Raw genomic sequence first — 20,095 nt, 5'->3', positions numbered from 1 at the left:
TTGTATTCTTCACCTGACATAATTAGGAACATTAAATCCAGACGTTTGAGATGGGCATTGCGTGTAGCACGTATGGGCGAATCCAGAAATGCATATAGAGTGTTAGTTGGGAGGTCGGAGGGAAAAAGACCTTTAGGGAGGCCGAGACGTAGATGGGAGGATAATATTAAAATGGATTTGAGAGAGGTAGGATATGATGGTAGAAACTGGATTAATCTTGCTCAGGATAGGGATCAATGGAGGGCTTATGTGAGGGCGGCAATGAACCTTCGGGTTCCTTAAAAGCCAGTAAGTAAGTAAGTATTATTATTATTATTATTATTATTATTATTATTATTATTATTATTTTGTTCGCGGCCCCCCATTAACTGGTCTTTGGTCCCAGAGGACCGCGACCTCTAGTTGAAAGTCGCTGCCCTACACCACCAGTTGCCCTTAAGGTTGTGATGTAGGCCTAAGTGAAGTTCAGGTATTAGACTTACCGGGGAGCGGACGAGTTCGTCTCTCCTGGCGCGGATGTCGTTGCCCCGCTTGGGCCTCATGAGCAGGTACACGGCGGCTACGTCTGGGCAGGCCCTCAGCAGCTTCTCCACCAGCACCTTGCCCATGAAGCCCGTGCCCCCCGTCACGAACACGCAGCGGCCCTTGAAGAACTTCGGGATGTCGGTGACGCCACCCTCATCCGTGACTTCTCTCTGTTCGCCCATGGCTGCTGAGTTCTCTGCGGAAGGAAAATCACTTCATGTTGAGCTCGTCGGTAAACCAACCGCCTGTAGACTCAAGTTTGACACCTTGCGAGAGCAGGTGCAATTTGTGTTAAGGGAACCTTCCACAAAATCATCTTTAATTCACCTTTGATAACCTGTACAGGGGTTAATACATAAAACAAGTTCTTTACAAACGGTCTTACTAATAAAAACTCTATATACAGACGTTTAACTGTCTTATACTTATACAATGAGTAGCTCGTTTATAAGTCGTGTGTAAATTCCTTACTAATAATCACTACATACGTCGTGTATAACAGTATGACTGTTACACAGCTACGACATAGTTTCGTCATTACTTCGTTACGAAAGGTAATAGAATATCTGAGGTTCTCTATTGCATCCGGTAAAGCGCTCTAGTGTGGCGTGTTAAATATCGATAGTACAACTCGCTCTAATCGATTACCACACTACATTTTGGTCAAAGAGTACAAGCTACAGTGATATTATTCTAATAATTCTATGATCTTTGGTTTGTTCTTCTGTGGTTACAAGATAACCATCATCATAAAATGACAGTCGATACGAACAGCTGTTAGAGGGGCGGCCATTTTTTCTCTATATACAACGCTTAAACAAGGGGTTTCGTGTATATAACTACTGCAAAGCAATTCCCATTGTATAGTTACAGCCTGTTTATACGTCCATAGCTTATTCACGGTTTATTAGTAACGTTTTCTGTCTCAACTCTGCATAAGTCTCGTATAAAAACTATACACGGTTTATTAGTAAGACTGAAAGTTTATATCATATCTAAATGAGGGAGAAAAAATCGGTGAATTGTTTAAGAATAGGTGTAATTTGAAATTTTAACATGAAAAGTTTTAAGCGGAACCATGAAAACGCTATTGAGAAACCATTTTAGTAACACAAATATAGTCCACCCGCCCCCCCCAAGAAAAAAAATAGTACACACGAAATTTTAAACAACAAATGAGTGTAACAGTGTATAACAAAAAATAAATAATGGCATTCATGTTATCGTTAAAATCAAATTTCATTTAATTTTTTTTTTAATATTTCTTAGTGAGAAATAAAAGTTACAACACAGCATCATAAATTTATTCTTGAAACTTACTTCCGCACAGAGCTTTATTTCGAGAACAGTATCTTTATGACGTTGATCATGAATGAATTTCTGACTAGTTCACCAAAAATCCCTCAACGAAACCATCTCTGAACTGGTGAAGGATGGGTAAAACAGAGAAAAATTCTCTCCGGCATCGGGACTCGAACTATAAATACCATCCCATCGCACCTCCTCATATTCATCCTCTTTCACAATAGCCCTGCCAAGACTCTGGAATTCGCTACCTGCTAGCATCAGGGACTGTCGAAATAAAATTGAATTCAAACGCAAACTTACTAGGCACTTGGTCAGTAATTGAAACTCGTTCAGACATGGCTTCTTGTAAATAGTTCTCTTAATCTACCACAAAATATTTCAGTATCCGGTAAATTCATCACTATAGATTTTTGCTATTGTAGGTTTAATTTGTAATTCAGTAAATACAAAAATATTCTTTGTTCTTAATTTCTATGATAAAATGTCTAGCTTTCATTAATCAGGTAATCTTGTCGTACTTTAATTGTTATTGTAATTGTAAATTTAATATTAATTGTAATTTTATTCTTCATATTATAGTTGTAATCCCCAAGTAGAGGGGCAGAGAAGGCCTGGCGGCCTTATCTCTACCAGGTTAAATAAATAAATACTAAAATACTAAACGGGTTTTCAGCTCTACGTGCTGACGCTTTATCCATTAAGCCACACCGGATTCCAGTTCTGATGCCGGATTGAATACCTAAGTACATGAGGGTAGGCCACCAAAGGGAAAACTGAGAGGTAGAATTTAAACTGAGGGGATTCGATCCGGCATTGGAACTGGAATCCGATGTGGCTTGGTGAATAAAACGTCACCCAGGTTCCAGTCCCGGTGCCGGAGAGAATTTTTCTCTGTTCTATCCATCCTTCATCATATGGTAACGCAGAATTTCTGCACGGAAATATCATATAATTTCGGTACATTACAATATTATACTTCTCTGAACTATTAATTGGTAAGTCCAATACTTTTGTTGTTTATTTTCTTTATTATTTATTAATTTATTCTGGTAAAGTTAAGGCCATGAGACCTTCTCTTCCACACTACCAGAAGTGAAATTTAATATACATTGAAGCAATAACAAAATTACTCACACTAAAGGCCCATTCACAATTAAAATTAAACATAACGTAAACGTTAACTTAAAAATGTAAACGTTACGGTAAAATCAAAAAGCCATACCATCGTTCACGATGGGAACATAAACATAACCGCAAAGATGTTTGGTAACCATGGAAACATAACAACGACGTCATTTCCTCATATTCTGTTGTATACTTCAGTGCTCTACGATTGTGTGTTGTTTCCAAATCACGTAAACATAAACATGAAAGTTTGGAGTTAAGGCCCATTCACAATGAAAATTAAACATAACCGTAACATAAATACAGAAGTTTATGCCCAGGCTACCAAATGGGATCATTCACAATGATTCACATAAGCATTGACATAAACATTACCGTAAGACGTTAACATGAAAGTTTGCAAACTCCAAACTTTCATGCTTATGCTTACGTGATTTGCAAACAGAACACAATCGTGGAGAGCTGAAGTATACGACAGAATATGAGGAAATGGCGTCGTTGTTATGGTTCCATGGTTACCAAGTATGTTTGCTGTTATGTTTATGTCCCCATAGTGAATGATGGTATGACTTCTTGATTTTACCATAATGTTTACATTCTTAAGTTAACGCTTACGTTATGTTTAATTGTCATTGTGAATGAGCCTTTAGCAAACTTCCATGTTAACGTCTGACGGTAATGTTAATGTCAGTGTTTATGTGAGTCATTGTGAATGATTCTCTTTGGTAACCTGATCGCAAACTTCTGTGTTTATGTTACGTTTATGTTTAATTTTCATTGTGAATGGGCCTTAATAGTTGTACTTAAATATAAAATCATTATCTTGCAAAATTAAGGAGCTTAAATATAATGAAATATTTACTAAATATGGTACACAAATAAGTAATTTACAATGTATATGCTAAATCTACAATATTATTTCTTGTTCACGTGACAAAATAATACTATGCATGTATTTAAAAACGGACATAATTGAAAAAGATAAAATACTAAATGCGAAAAGTTGGACACTCGAAAGTACCACAAATTATGTTGTTGTCTAATGTACTGCATCTAATACTGAAGTTGTTAGCAGATACCACAAATTATTAAATCAGTAAACCGTCTGTCTTTGGTTAGACTCGGTAAACAAACCAATGACGCAGTGAACATGAAAACACGTTTTCGGAAGCTGCCATTCAAAATTGAAGACGAGGTATGTCGTGGTCCTGGTGGCTATGATATCAGAACATTTCTTGTGTCCCCAACGCTGTTGTAACACTCGCCACTTGATTTATACTCGAATTTTAATGAGCGGGGGGCAAAGGAAGAATTCTGTTGAAACGACAATGAACCGTGGGAGTGACGCGGTATGCTTCCGCCTTCGCTTCGAGACCACGAGGTCACGAGTATGAGTGGAGCTTTCAGAGAAGACAAACACAGACTTAAAGAGTAAATGTTTTGAATATGGGAGTTGATAAAGTGACGTGTTCAAATATTTACCACTGGTATATATTCAGCCACTGCACACAGACCTTCTGCTAGTGTTTATACAGAAAACTGACTTGCCAACTTACTAATTGGAGTTATACTTCCAAAAAATATTTATTGCGCATATAGTGTGTAAAATATGATTTCAGGGTCTATGTTCGTAACACTTGAAATTCCCCTGTACGCCAGAGAGTCTCCACCCTTCCTCGATATTTTCTATTTGTTTGAATCACTTACTTCTTTTTTCTCTGCAGAGAAAAATGATGGTTGTGGCCACGCCTGTGCATCTCTGTATACACTGAAGTTCTTAAGACTTTAAACAGTCCATTGCTGCGTTCCAGTTCTTTTATATTATTTGTAAATGTTTTATGTACTGTTTAAACATAGATATCCAGGAATTCACTCCCTCACTCGCTGTAGGGTTAAGACTACTAAGATTTATTTCAAATCATCCGTCCTCATGTGAGGTTGACCACTGGGATCCGGAATTAACAAACATAAAAGATAAAGGGAAATTAAACCAGCAAAATAAAGATTCGATTTGTACATTATAACAAAAATTTGCGTGTTAACATATAGATGATAGTGTATAATTTGAAGAGAGGCCTTCAGAATTTACATTACGATCTTCTGAACGCCATAAAAGGGAATTTGAAAGGATTTAAGGATATTACATGTAAATTTTCTGCTGCCAAAAAATCTGAAAGTTAGAATTTATAAAATAGTTATATTACCAGTTGTTCTGTATGGTTGTGAAACTTGGACTCTCACTCTGAGAGAGGAACAGAGATTGAGAGTTTTTGAGAATAAGGTGCTTAGGAAAATACTTGGGGCTAAGAGGGATGAAGTTACAGGAGAATGGAGAAAGTTACACAAAATCAGAGCTGCACGCATTATATTCTTCACCTGACATAATTAGGAACATTAAATCCAGACGTTTGAGATGGGCAGGGCATGTAGCACGTATGGGCGAATCCAGAAATGCATATAGAGTGTTAGTTGGGAGGCCAGAGGGGAAAAGACCTTTGGGGAGGCCGAGACGTAGATGGGAAGGTAATATTAAAATGGATTTGAGGGAGGTGGGATATGATGATAGAGACTGGATTAATCTTTCTCAGGGTAGGGACCAATGGCGGGCTTATGTGAGGGCGGCAATGAACCTCCGGGTTCCTTAAAGGCCAGTAAGTAAGTAAGTTACATGTAAATTTTGGTAAATAACCCCTCGCTCCAAATAGTAAGCCTGTAACATCCCACTTGTAAAGCGAAATGCCATATTTTTCGCTGAAGTATGGAAGACAAGGTACATGGCCCTACATTTGTCTTGCGTCCTGACGTCGTGGCATAAGGCATTCTGCCTAGGACTCCCATTACAGAATGCGCACTGGTTCGAGTCCTAATAGAGAAATAATTTTTTTCATGAAATTTCGGCCATTCTGTGGGACCGGTGCCCACCCAGTAACATGATGCACTTGAGGATCTAAGATAGGTAGCGAAATCCGGTTACGAAAACCAGCTATAATGGCTGAGGGGATGTTTCCATGCAGGTAAACGTTTAGCAGCAAATGAGTATTTTCATCCAGCTCCCATTTTTGGTGCAACCCTACCAAAAATGTACACGATTGCAAAATGTTACCATTTGTTGTCTATTACAGTACCAGTAGACCTATAGGTTTCGGTTTACGTGCATCCTTTTTTTTTATTTCTTTTGAAAGTTTGAGACCTTGTTGACCTTGTGACACAAAACTCACTTGTCAATTGGGCAAAATAGAATTATTTTGAAAAGTCAAATGTAACAATCCGTGACGCTACAGCCCTTTAAGGATCCAGACTGACCACCCGGCTGCTTGCCTCACGTCCACATGCCGAAGCAGAGGTGGACGATCATCCAACCAGTGAAATGAATCCGGGGTTCAGCACCAAAAGTTACCCAGCATTTGCTCATATTGGGTTGAGGGAAAACCCAGGAAAAGAACCTCATCCAGGTAATTTGCCCCGACTGGGATTCGAACCCGGGCCACTTGGTTTCGCGGTCTGACGCTCTAACCGTTACTCCACAGGTGTGTACGGAGAGGTGCTCTGAGAGTCTTGTTGAACCATACAGCTAGGGCTGGGGACGGAGCGGTTCGGTTGGGAGCAGTTACTGTGACGTCATTACTCGGTTGAACCGAGTACAGTACCGAGTACAAATTTGTGGCGGCAGATTTAAAATTTAGATAGATAGAGTCGATTTTAGAACGTACTTTGAAAGTGAAACCAAGCGTGTTTTAAAAGCGTTGTAGTAAAGCGCTTTCGCTTTGCCAATTGACGAGAAAAAAGTGCTTCTCTTCATTGCAAAATGGCGGTTGCAAAATTCATTTGCATGATTACAACTATTTGCGGAGTTATTTTGTATGAAAGGACTATTTAACTTTCAGTGTTGTTATATATGACAGACGAAATAAAATTGATAAAATAATTTATAATACTAACAGATAATAAATTAACATGTGAGGTAAACGTTAAACGCGGCAGCTAAGTAAAAAAGGAGATACAAAGAAACGGCCTCCATGAAGAGCTGCCTAAAACACTTAAAAATAACACACAGAATTATTTACTATTACGGAAAGTGGATAAAATAATCAATAAAACGTGGAATCTTAAACTGAAGAACATAATGTTTATTTATTTTATAACCTTACTAGCCTTCAATACAACCATGTTCTCTTTGGTGAAGAGTAATATTATTGATAAATTAAAGTAATTAGGTAACATAATTCGTAGAAATAAATACAAATAAAATTATGACTGATGAGGTAACACAAATCCAATAAACACAAATAGAAGAAAAATAAAATGCACTTCCTTTTTTAACATATTTTAATATTAATCAAACACTCTAATATGATAATAATAATATAATAATAATAATAATAATAATAATATTATTATTATTATTATTATTATTATTATTATTATTATTATTATTATTATTATTATGTATAGTAATATGTTCAGACTGTCAATGTTCATTAGGTCCACTTGACAAGTCATATAATAGGATGAACTCCTCTTCAATACTAGAGGCCTTTCAGCCCGCCTTGGGGATAAGGAAATAATTTGTCCTGCAGCAGAAAATATTTAAATACAACAGTACCTACGTTGTTGTCTGCTAGAATTAAGTAAAACACGCGAACTCTGTTTGAACGTTTGAACTGACCGGTAACGGCTACGGTTAACCGAGTAAAGGCTGGTTCACAATAAACCGGGAACGAGAACCAGAATGAAAACGAGAAGCAGAGGACGTGAATATGAAAATTTTTGATTCACAATAAACCGAGAACGTAGACGACTATGCATATCGATATGCATGTCAATAACGATATGTAAAGTCGATATTACGCATTCTGATGTTATTTGTGTATAATTGACCAATGGCGTTCTCTCATGAGTACAAGGCAGCCAACATAAACACAGGTTAACCAACTTCGAAATTTCAACTGAAACATTTCATTAGGTACGGTACTATAAATATGCCCATGCATCTTTATTATCACAACCTATTTTAAGTCTACCATAACGTAAAATAATTAGAGAAGAAACATTTGTAATAGAACAAAAAATGAACACAACAGTAGTTATTGAATTGAAGCGTGAATATGTAGTGTGTAATACAACCAATACAGTAATAAAATATGATTCACTTCCGATCGGTGTTCAAAGATGCAGTTATTGAAAGCCACGTAGTCTCCTTCATTTTCTCATCTTTATACGAGGCGCGCCGCTTATCGTAAACGTGAGGATTTTCCGCAACACTCAATATTAGAATCTCATCAAATAAAACTTGCTCCATGATGCACAGCACAGAACAAAATAATGCATAGGTTATGTTACAGTCTTCTTGCTACAAAATATAACGACGACAAAATAGCTTTTAGATGGCAATAGAATGAATCTAGTGGGCTGTGATCGGAAACGTGAACGCCAAAGTTGAAACTGGCCAACTCTCCGTTCCCGATCTCGGGCTCCGGCAAGCTATTCGTTAATTGTGAATGCTCACATTTAAATGTATACATTTAAACAATTTTACCGTTTTCGTTCCGATTCTCGTTTCCGGTTTGTTGTGAACCAGCCTTAACTTCGGTGCTCCGCTGCCAAGCACATAATCCGATAGAACCGAGTAACTCAACAGTTCTACTCGCTCCGTCCCCAGCTCTACATACAGCTGTCAGGTGTGAGTCTCTGCTGCCACTTAATTGAAGCAACTCTGTTACCGCCGTATCATATTATTACTTACTTATCCAAGTACCGCATCTCGACTTTCAGTTATAATTTGTCTTTTATGAATAGAAATCCCGACGTATAGTTAGTTGAATGACTCGTACATCTACGTGGTACATTCATTAAGTTCTGAGACTGAGGGCATAGTGGCGGTGTGGTGCACTAGAACGGATAGGTGGCGCCGTGATATGGTACCTTGTCAGTTAGTCTCTCGTCCCAGCATCATACAGTTACGTGCATATAGTGTAAGCAGAACTAAGGTCATTGTTGTGACGGTGATTTGAATGCGTGCGTCGGAACTCGAGTATGTTGCAGTTTGAGCAACTGGCAAACGACACGTTCTGTCAGAAATTAGGCGAAACTGCTATAACCGATCATAACTGGAGACGAAACATGGTGTTTCCTTTACGATCCGCAACTGAAGCGACAATCCGCCACCTGGAAAACGCCATTATTTCCACGACAGAAAAATCCGCAACAAGACAGTTCAAAAGGCAAGGTGATGCTTTAACAGTTTTTTTTATTCAAATGGAATTGTTCACATAGAATTCATCCCACAATGTGCAACTGTAGACAAGATCCTCTACAAAGAGATTCTTGGCCGTTTACGCAATTCAATTCATCGTAAGCGTCCTGAGCTTTGGCATAGGAAGAATTGGCTGTTGCTACACGACAACGCCCCTGCACATCGCTCCATCCTTGTCCAAGAGGAACTTGCAAGGCAAGAGGTCGCTGTTTTGCCACACCCTCCGTACTCACCTGATCTCGCACCATGCGATTTTTTTTCTCTTTCCCCTCATGAAATCAATCCTACGTGGGCGTAATTTTTATGCGGCCGAAAAGGTTATGACTGCCACAAGAGAAGCCGTACGGCGTCTTCCTGCCAACATCTTTCAGCAGTGCTTCCAGCAGCTACACTAACGTTGGCAGACGTGCATAGTGGCCAAAGGCGACTATATTGAGGGAGGATGTCGATCTGTTTAAGTGTACGCCGTATCACGCGGCATCTTCTGAGACATCCAGATTCTTGTGGGTGCCTACCCTTCAGGCGTCAGTGTCAGAACTTAATGACTGTACCACGTATTTGACACGCCGAAGAACCGTGTTCAAATGTCAGCGACATCATTAGTAACGTATGTGGTGTAAATTCTAGCTTTAAGCGATTACCAGTACCACTAAGCTCTCCGTCGCATGGCGGAAGTTGTTTCAGCGGATATAGGCCCCTAATTATTAATTGCCAGTGGCTGGCGTGTTGTTCAGAGTGATTGGACTGTATCGTATCCGCGATACCGAGACTCTTGGCGCATACAAAGCAGTCGCATCTTGCATCAGACTCTTCGTTTGCTATCTCCTACATCTTGATATTCTCTGGAAGTAACTGAGATCGAAGGCAGCCAAGTGACGAAATCGAAAGTAGAGCTCGCATCGTTCCTGTACGGCATGTTAGTCGAGACCTGTACTAGTAACACATAGACAACTGGTAACGTGTTGTACTGGTGTGTACTTTTGAGTAGTATTGCGACAAGCGTGGAATTCCTCAAGGATCAATATTAGGTCCCCTACTTTTTCTAGTCTTTATAAATGATCTTGCCCCCCTTATAAAAGATGTAGGTCATCCCATATTATTTGCAGATGACACAAGTATAGTAATTACAGCCAATAACTCCAACACATTCCAATCTTCAACAGAGGAAATTCTCTTCAAAATATGTGACTGGTTCTCAGTCAATAAATTAGTATTAAATTGTAACAAAACTAACATAATTCAATTTAAATCCTGTCCAAATTCAACGTCGCAAATTTCTAGCGCAATAATTAACAATAGATCTCTATTAGAAACAACAACAACAACAACAACCAAATTTCTTGGCTTAAAAATCGATAATGTGTTAAATTGAAAAAATCATATTAAATAAATTACCCCCAAACTAAATTCAGCTTGTTTTGCGATTAAATCTATGCAAAAGATAGTAAATATCAATACCTTAAAAACAATATACTTTGCATACTTCCACTCGGTAATGAGTTTTGGAATAATATTCTGGGGAAATTCCACAGATAGTAACAATATATTTCTATTACAAAAAAGAGTAATTAGAATAATAGTAGGTGCCAAATCTAGGGAATCGTGTAGGACCATTTTCAAAAAACTACAAATAATGCCCATGGCTTGTCAGTATATCTTTTCATTAATAGTCTTCCTCGTATGTAATCGTGAAAACTTTGTAACTAATTCAACAGTTCATAGCATAAATGAACGTCAAAAAAATGACTTTCATACTCCATCGGCAAGTCTATCATGCTATCAAAAAGGAGTGCGTTATATGGCAGTAAAAATTTTTAATAGCCTCCCTATCGATATAAAAAATGAAACACAAAACATAAAATTATTTAGGGCAAAATTAAAGAAGTACCTAATTTCTCACGCCTTCTATTCTGTAGGTGAATTCATGACATTCAATAACACTTCATGAAATTGATACTAAAACTATGATACTAAAACTTAATACTATTATAGTCTTAGTAGACTATATTGTAAATCTCGTGTGTATATATTTCATCTAGACTGTGGCTATAAATTAAGACTTTATAATAGTATTAAGTTTTTTGACTTGTTCCATATTCTAGCTGTAAGCATGTATGAATACCATGGAATGTTAATAAATACAATACAATACAAAGCGTGCGGGGTTAGGTCAAAATACGCATCCGAATTGGCTCCTGTATTACAAAATTCTAAAATCCGAATTGGCTCCCAGTTACATTCGAATTGGCTCCAAAGGGACTAAAGTGCATAAGCATTTTCCTTCCCAGTTTAACCCTTTGCAGCATAGTGGGTACTCAGAAGAACCACCGTTTTCATTCTCTCTCAATTTTATGGCACAGATATTCCACCAAGGAATCCACCTCTTGAGTATACATAGAGGTGCCATCTATATTTTGAAATTGTGTGCAGAGTTAAAATGTTGAAAACAATTGATCGAAGCTTTCTTATGATCCATGATATGAAAAAAAAATAATAATAATTTGTGCTGCAAAGGGTTAACAGACTGCCTACATTACGTAGATCTGGTTAAAAATATTGTTGCAGTAAATAAGCACTTAAACCAATAGCTTAGTTTGTTTTAAATTTGTGATAAAAATGTATAACTCAGTTTTTTGAAAACTGCAACCGTGTATTATCACGTCGTCTGTATTCTTCTGTGATAGTTTTAAGAAGGTTTTATTTCTCAAGTTGTGATTTACTTCTATATTTCTTCTATCTGTTCAGTTTGATATATCATCATCATCATCATCATCATCATCATCATCATCATCATCATCAAGGTTTAGGCCTGGTGGCCTGTTCCTTCCTCTTGGAAAGTTCCTCCCATCTATTGCGGGGTCTTCCGACATTCCTCCTTCCTTCCGGTTTGTAGTTCAGTATTTTTTTTTGGGAATCTGTCTTCATTCATCCTTAATATATGTTCTTTCCAGTTTTTATTTTGTCTTGCTTATCTGTCGTTTAAGTTGAAAATTCCCAGTTCCGTCCTTATGTCTGTGTGCTTCTTTTCTGGTCCAATAGAGTGTATCCTGCCACTGATCTCAGAAATCTCATCTCTGCAGCCTCTAGCCTTCTTTCTGATCGAGTCAATGCCCAGTGCGTTAATTAAGTATGAAATATTGCTAATAACTCTATATATTAATTTTATGAAGAAATACCAAAAACAAAAGTTGTTGGAGATATCTAACTAAAACTTATGGCTGTAGTCTCACAAAAGTATTGATTCATGTACAGAGTGTGGCAAAAAATAACACATTTTTTAATGGCACCCTATATTAAATTTTATATATTTGAAATCTCCATTCAATTTTACATGCACATAAAAGTTTGACTCAGCATGAATGATGAATATTCTCTTGTAAATGTTATGGTTCTTTCAAATGCTTCGATAATGTAACACAATAGTAATATGCGTTACAAGAGCGGTATGTTGATGTTTTCATGTTTGAGGAAAAGATTGAAAAAGCGAAACGTAGTTGAGAAGATCGTTTATTACATACCTGAAAGACGAATTTCTAATTAGTTGCAATGAAATCCCCATGTTGGTTTCTGTTTAATGACGGCAACTTCGGAACACCAAAATATCTTTCTTCAACATTGTTGCTATAAAATGTTTTCTGTGTTTACTATATTCCAGCAGGCCGTGATATACGTCTGTCTTTTTTTCCCCCAGTCTATAAATGCGAACTTAAAACAAACTGTAAGGTTATATAATGATTTATTTTTCATTTTAATATTTTAACAATATTATTTACATAACATATTGCAGTAATAACATCGGCATCTGGAATCGTGTTGATTTTTTCACGGCTTTTTTTTAATGTTACTTACATTACAAATGCAGTAACTTTTGTGGTTTTGTAGAATTTACTTAATTTTTGCAAATATTTAAAAACAATAATTAACAGTGCAATTTAGGTGAAATTGCAGTGGTAAGTTTCCAATTTATAATTATTACTATGTTAAACGTCTCTAAAAATAATATGTTAAAAGCCTAAAGCAGTAAAATGAATTTGGCGCTTAAGCGGTAAGAAGAGGGAAATTGTTTTGCGTGTTACGTTGGGAATACTGAATGTGGTATTTCACACTTACCGCGTATTGGTTTTGTGCGGAAAGCAAGTAAATACGCATGATCTCGCACAAAATAAATGTGTGTATTCATATGCAATATAGGTAAAGGTAAAGGTATCCCCATAACATGCCATGAAGGCACTTGGGGGCATGGAGGTAGAGCCCCATGCTTTCCATGACCTCGGCACTAGAATGAGGAGGTGTGGTCGACACCACGCTCTGACCGCCTTTTACCCCCGGGAAAGACCCGGTAGTCAATTTTATAGGAGGCTGAGTGAACCTCGGGGCCGTCCTGAAAGTTTGGCAACGAGAATAAATCCTGTCACCAACTGGGATCGAACCCCGGACCTTCCAGTCCGTAGCCAGCTGCTCTACCAACTGAGCTACCCGGCCGCTATTCATATGCAGTAGGCCATGAAATAAACAAAACAATAACTTAACTGTTTCAGAGAATGTTAAAATTATAATAAATGTTCAACATGAGAACCATTCACGGCCAAATATTGCCCCAATCTATCACGAAAACAGTCCGTTGACTTTCTCACAGTTTCAGGAGTGATCAGTTCCATTCCATTACTAATCCTTAATTTCAGGTCTTCAATACTGTTCGGTCTATCATGATACGTCCTGGACTTTAAGTAACCCCAGAGGAAGAAATCCAATGCTTTGAGGTCAGGTGATGTAGCTGGCCATTCAATGTGTCCTCTTCTTCCAAGCCATCTACCAGGGAATATTTTCTTGAGGAAATCCATTACTCTTCTACCATAATGTGGAGGTGCACATTGTTTTTTTTTCATAACCTACTCCATATGAATACACACATTTATTTTTTGTTACATTATCAAAGCATTTGAAAGAACCATAACATTTACAAGAGAGTATCCATTATTTATGCTGTGTCGAACTTCTATTTATATGTAAAATTGAAAGGAGATGAAAATAAAGTGCTCTAAAACCCCATTTCAACGTTACTCCGATCCTAAACAAATCTGACTGGCGTAACTTATTATAGATATTTTATTAATTTGTCCTACAGAATAGTTACTTACTTACAAATGGCTTTTAAGGAACCCAAAGGTTCATTGCCGCCCTCACATAAGCCCGCCAGCGGTCCCTATCCTGTGCAAGATTAATCCAGTCTCTATCATCATACCCCACCTCCGTCAAATCCATTTTAATATTATCCTCCCATCTACGTCTCGGCCTCCCTAAAGGTCTTTTTCCCTTCGGTCTCCCAACTAACACTCTATATGCATTTCTGGATTCGCCCATACGTGCTACATGCCCTCCCCATCTCAAATGTCTGGATTTTAAATTCCTAATTATGTCAGGTGAAGAATACAATGCGTGCAGCTCTGTGTAGTGTAACTTTCTTTTTATTATTTACTCCCACGAAGTCTATTCTATATCTAGCTAGTTCTTTTGCTACTAATGTTACCCCTCCTGTTCTACAAAGACTAGTTACGTTCCAAGTGCCAAATCTCAAAACCTTATTCCTTTGCTGTGGTCGTGCCAGAAAATCAGTCCTATTCCGAGGCTTATTGTAGGGATTCGTAACAAGCTGTTTTTTTTACGGTGATGGGTTGTTAGCCCTTCGTCCAATCCCCAAGCTGGAGGACCACCCCTTATCGGCTGTCCACGACTGCTTATTCAATATATTCGCAGCTACAGAATAATATCTGTAATATTGACAATTAATATTTGAGGAGAAAAATTCACTCCGGCGCCGGGGATCGAATATACATCAACATATATGCCTAACTTGGAGTCAAGCCACAAAGAGAAACATTGAAGGAGGAGGATTCGGTCCGGTACTGTGGATTGAATTCGGCTTAGCTCAGTGGTCAGAGCGCTTGGTACGTAGAACCAAGGACCCGGGTTCGATCCCCGGCGCCGGAGCGAATTTTTCTCCTCAAATATTAATTAGCGTAACTTAGTCTGTGTCTACTCGTAGCCCTCCTTGCTAATATAATGCTTCGTCTCTTAGATTTCTTCCTGTTTCTCCTCAAACAGTTTCCTAGGACGTTCCTCTGCTGGAACCAGGTGTCAATTCAGGACAAGATACTGCTGTTTCATAAGATCTAATTGCATTTAACACATTTTCCGGGAAAGATACGGTACAAATTCAACCATTCGCTCTTCTTAGCGAATTTTTTCTACGAGGTCGGTTACTTTCAGTCCATTTTTTTATCCATTAATATTCTTTAAAATGACACTATATCATTAGTACAGTGTACTAAATCTGGTTTCTTCAATATGTGGTCAAGTACGTGTTCTTTCCTTCACAAAAAACCACTTTGTCCTCGCCAGAATTTAATAGCTTCTTCCGCGTAATGTGCGTTCTTAAACGTGAATATAACTGTTATCCGAAAGTGGCGAAAAGTGAGCTTAACTTTCTACCGCTAACCTTTGTAACATTACTTCAAGGTCAATCCTAATAACAGCCCATAGGAATTGGGCACTAATTATTGCACTTTTTTGCTGAGGGGTTAGGCACAGCTTACAGCAGTAAAATTTTTGGAAATATTCAACATTTTTTTTCCCTCCAGTACTGTATCTTGTACAATAATGAAAATTGGTATATGTATAACACTGTCCTTTCGCTATATGAAAAAAAAATCTTACGTTTAAAAAAAAATATTTTTATATATTTTTTTCAAAATTCATAATGGTGGTCGTTCACTGTGCAGTGATGAAGCGTTTCCCTCATAACTCATAAACCTGTTAATTTTTTTCGTGTTTTTTCTCTATTATTTTATTGCTGAAACTCAAGTTTACAATATCATGCTCTTTCAATTACATTCCTTAATAAATAATATATTTTTTTTATTTCGTGTTAGATGAAAATACTGATATTTGACCATTTTTTAAATGAATTTATTTTTTATTAGACAATCTATCAAAGGTAGAGAAGTGATTTTGGTCCACACCTGTGGAGTAACGGTCAGCGCGTCTGCCGCGAAACCAGGTGGCCCGGGTTCGATTCCCGGTCGGGGCAAGTTACCTGGTTGAGGTTTTTTCCGGGGTTTTCCCTCAACCCAACATGAGCAAATGCTGGGTAACTTTCGGTGCTGGACCCCGGACTCATTTTACCGGCATTATCACCTTCATCTCATTCAGACGCTAAATAACCTCGGAAGAAACCAAAGACCAAAGGGAGATCCAACCCAAGCCCGAACGCAGCTCCGGATCAGCAGCCCAGCGAGTCCGCCGACTGAGCTACATCGGTGGCTCTACTAAAAGTATACAATACATAGCCAATCAGATTATTACATTTACAAACGCAAACGATCATTCATCAGTTGAGCTATATGTATAATACAAAACAAGTAAGTTAATTAAATTTAAGGCATAAACAATTGAACCATTACGAACGCTATCGTGTGAATCGCGCTATGAAACGAAGTAAAAGAGTCGGTCTATTACTTTTTTCTGGTACTGGACTGTACTCGTTTGCATAACTTAGCAATTCAACGAAATGTATTACGAATCCATTAAAATGAAATAGAATTTCCCGAGACATAATGCTGCAATAACTCATTAGGATCAGTTACAAAGTAGCATTGAGAAAAAATAAGGCATGTTCATGTCGTTCAGTTGAAATAACTGCAACAACTACATACCAGAGTTGGAAACATTGCTTTGTGTCGTTAATCTATTCCTTTATGAACGTACGCCTACAGCCACAAAGTAGTCGACAAGAATTCCTGGAGACTTCAACGCACGAATAAGGAAGCAGTGACGCAGGAACCGGTTTGTAGCAGCTGAGATTACACTAATGTGTTACATATATGATCATTAAGTGGGTCACGCGCTGGTAGTTGAACAAATATTTTCATAATTTTTAACAAGCAGACGCGTCTTGTTTATCTTTCCATATTTGAAACGCTGCCAATATTCGTGCTAATTAAACATAAAATATCTGGAGGATAACAACTATCCCACGTGGCTGCTTGCACCATCGGGAGATGGAATGTTCTTTATTCTCTGACGTGACAAGATCGATTACACATCCGTGCGTGTTTTCATAATATGTGACGAGTATTGCTTCCTTCCGCGTTCAGTAGGTACAGTAACGTTATCAGTTTTAGAACAATACACTTCGTGTTTTTGTGGAATAAGTAAGGAATTATATTATATTATATTATATTATATTATATTATATTATATTATATTATATTATATTATATTATATTACTTACTTACTTACTTACTTACTTACTTACTTACTTGCTTGCTTTTAAGGAACCTGGAGGTTCATTGCCGCCCTCACATAAGCCCGCCACCGGTCCCTATCCTGAGCTAGATTAATCCATTCTCTATCATATCCCACCTCCCTCAAATCCATTTTAATGTTATCTTCCCTTCTACGTCTCGGCCTCCCTAAAGGTCTTTTTCCCTCCAGCCTTCCAACTAACACTCTATATGCATTTCTGGATTCACCCAAACGTGCTACATGCCCTGCCCATTTGAAACGTCTGGATTTAATGTTCCTAATTATGTCAGGTGAAGAATACAATGCGTGCAGTTCTGTGTTGTGTAACTTTCTCCATTCTCCTGTAACTTCGTCCCTCTTAGCCCCAAATATTTTCCTAAGAACCTTATTCTCAAACACACTTAATCTCTGTTCCTCTCTCAAAGTGAGAGTCCAAGTTTCACAACCATACAGAGCAACCGGTAATATAATTGTTTTATAAATTCTAACTTTCAGATTTTTTGACAGCAGACTGGATGACAAAAGCTTCTCAACAAAATAATAACACGCATTTCCCATATTTATTCTGCGTTTAATTTCCTCCCGAGTGTCATTTATATTTGTTACTGCAGCTCCAAGATATTTGAATTTTTTATATTATATTATATTATATTATATTATATTATATTATATTATATTATATTATATTATATTATATTATATTGTTGTATTATGTTATATTCAATTTTAAGCCCTTTTCTTTCACAGTTATATAATAATAATAATAATAATAATAATAATAATAATAATCATCATCATCATCATTATTATTTATTTATTTATTTATTTATTTATTTATTTATTTATTTATTTATTTATTTATTTATACTGGCAGAGTATATATTTTATATTTCACAGGAGAGGTATAAAGTGACTTGTATGATTGGAAGAAGGGAATTAAGAGGGGACTCAACAAATATAATTGGGCATTGTAAACCTGTTCAGGAAATTAAATAATATATAAATCTTGCAATTTCAACTTAAAGAAGTTATGTGTCATTAATGTCCACTATATTAACAAATTAAATTGGGCATTGTAAACCTGTTTAGGAAATTAAATAATATATAAATCTTGCTATTTCAACTTAAAGAAGTTTTGTGCCATTAAAATCCACTTCTTTTATAGCTAGCACCTTGAACTGTCTCACTCCATAAAGTACAGAACAAACATATGATAAAGTAGTTGGTAGGAGTTAATATCTAACTGACGGACGAACAGGGAGATGACAGCACAAGTGTCGAAGGTTGCTAGGCAACATCATCATAAAATGGGATGTGCTCTAACTTGCATTGAAGATAGATGTTAAATAATGCCACAACAGTAATTGAAGCATGGTTAAACCTTGGAAATTATGAAAAGTAGAGGACATAACAAAAACTCTGTGGCTGTTGTGTGCAGTCAGTAACACTGACACTACCTGCAGCTGTCCTTCGGTACTTTGGTTACAAAATCAATATATCCAGATTCGATTTCAGAGAGAAGGGAGGTTTATCAGGAAGTGCAGATATTAAATTCATGGCACAACGGCCCATGGAGAGTCATCTGACTACTGGCTTCATGTCTCAACAGAAGTGAACGATCATCAAACCAATATGGAGGTAACATGTGGTCAGAACGATGATCCCCGCTCTCAGTCATTATTAAGTGGCTTACGAAATCGAATTTCGCTTCTCACTGTAGCTCAACAGGATTCTAGGTGGGTAACGGTTCCACACATTGGCCAAGATTTCGTGAGAAAAGTATGATTACGCAAACCATAATATATAAATTTCATAAAATAGATTTTAAAGTTTAGGTACTATTTTATAGGATGGAAATAAATTAGAATTGGAATATACCGGTATTTCAACTTGTTGTCAAGTGCTCTATTAATTATTTATAATTTTATCATTTCACCATAATTTCCCAACGTAGTATTGCATTGTACAACGAATACCGGTACCTTATTTATTTCTTTATTATTTTTATTTATTTATTTATTTATCTATTTATCTGTTTATTTATTTATCTGTTTATCTATTTATCTGTTTATTTATTTACTTATTTATTTATTTTATTGCTAGCAAGTTTGAAATGAACACAAGTTAATAAATACAGTGAAAGATAAATTAGCCCACTCCTGAATGAGTAAGACTCGTGCTCAGGAGGGGATTCCAATACAGACAAAAATAAAATTAAAAAATAAAATTATATTTATAATTCAGAATTTAGACTTTTTTAAAATAAGGGTGGACATAGTGATGCATTGCACAACGAACACAATTCAGGATTATAAAAATGTTTATTTGAAAGCAATAATTGGAATAGTTTATATTTTAATTATTTTACTAGTTTATCAAAAAATGGAGGTGAGCATTGAAATTTGTAATTAAATTTTACGGACATACCGATTTGTCATCTGGAATTAAAAAAAATACATATTTTTGTTTAAAAGCATGTGAAAATAGTAAAAAAAGTCTAATAAAAAGTTAAGAGAAAAAGAATTGAAAGAGTTGGAAAATGAAAAAAATATGATGTAAAACAATTGCTAACGTTTCGC

At 36.8% G+C, this 20,095-nt stretch overlaps 1 protein-coding gene across 2 annotated transcripts in view; it reads right to left on the bottom strand.

Moving 5' to 3' along the window:
- LOC138714617 (putative fatty acyl-CoA reductase CG5065) overlaps nt 1-20,095 on the bottom strand; it is a 163,695-nt gene that overhangs the window by 53,088 nt on the left and 90,512 nt on the right. For both annotated transcript variants that reach the window (XM_069846645.1, XM_069846646.1), the window contains exon 2: nt 483-721. In XM_069846645.1, the coding sequence (XP_069702746.1) occupies nt 483-707 (225 nt within the window). In that variant the 5' untranslated portion in view covers nt 708-721. The remainder of the gene's footprint in view (nt 1-482; nt 722-20,095) is intronic.

Source organism: Periplaneta americana, chromosome 15 (genome assembly GCF_040183065.1).
Source record: "Periplaneta americana isolate PAMFEO1 chromosome 15, P.americana_PAMFEO1_priV1, whole genome shotgun sequence".
Taxonomy (NCBI): domain Eukaryota; kingdom Metazoa; phylum Arthropoda; class Insecta; order Blattodea; family Blattidae; genus Periplaneta; species Periplaneta americana.
Note: the sequence above shows the minus strand (reverse complement) of the source record. Positions and strands in the feature narration are given on the sequence as shown.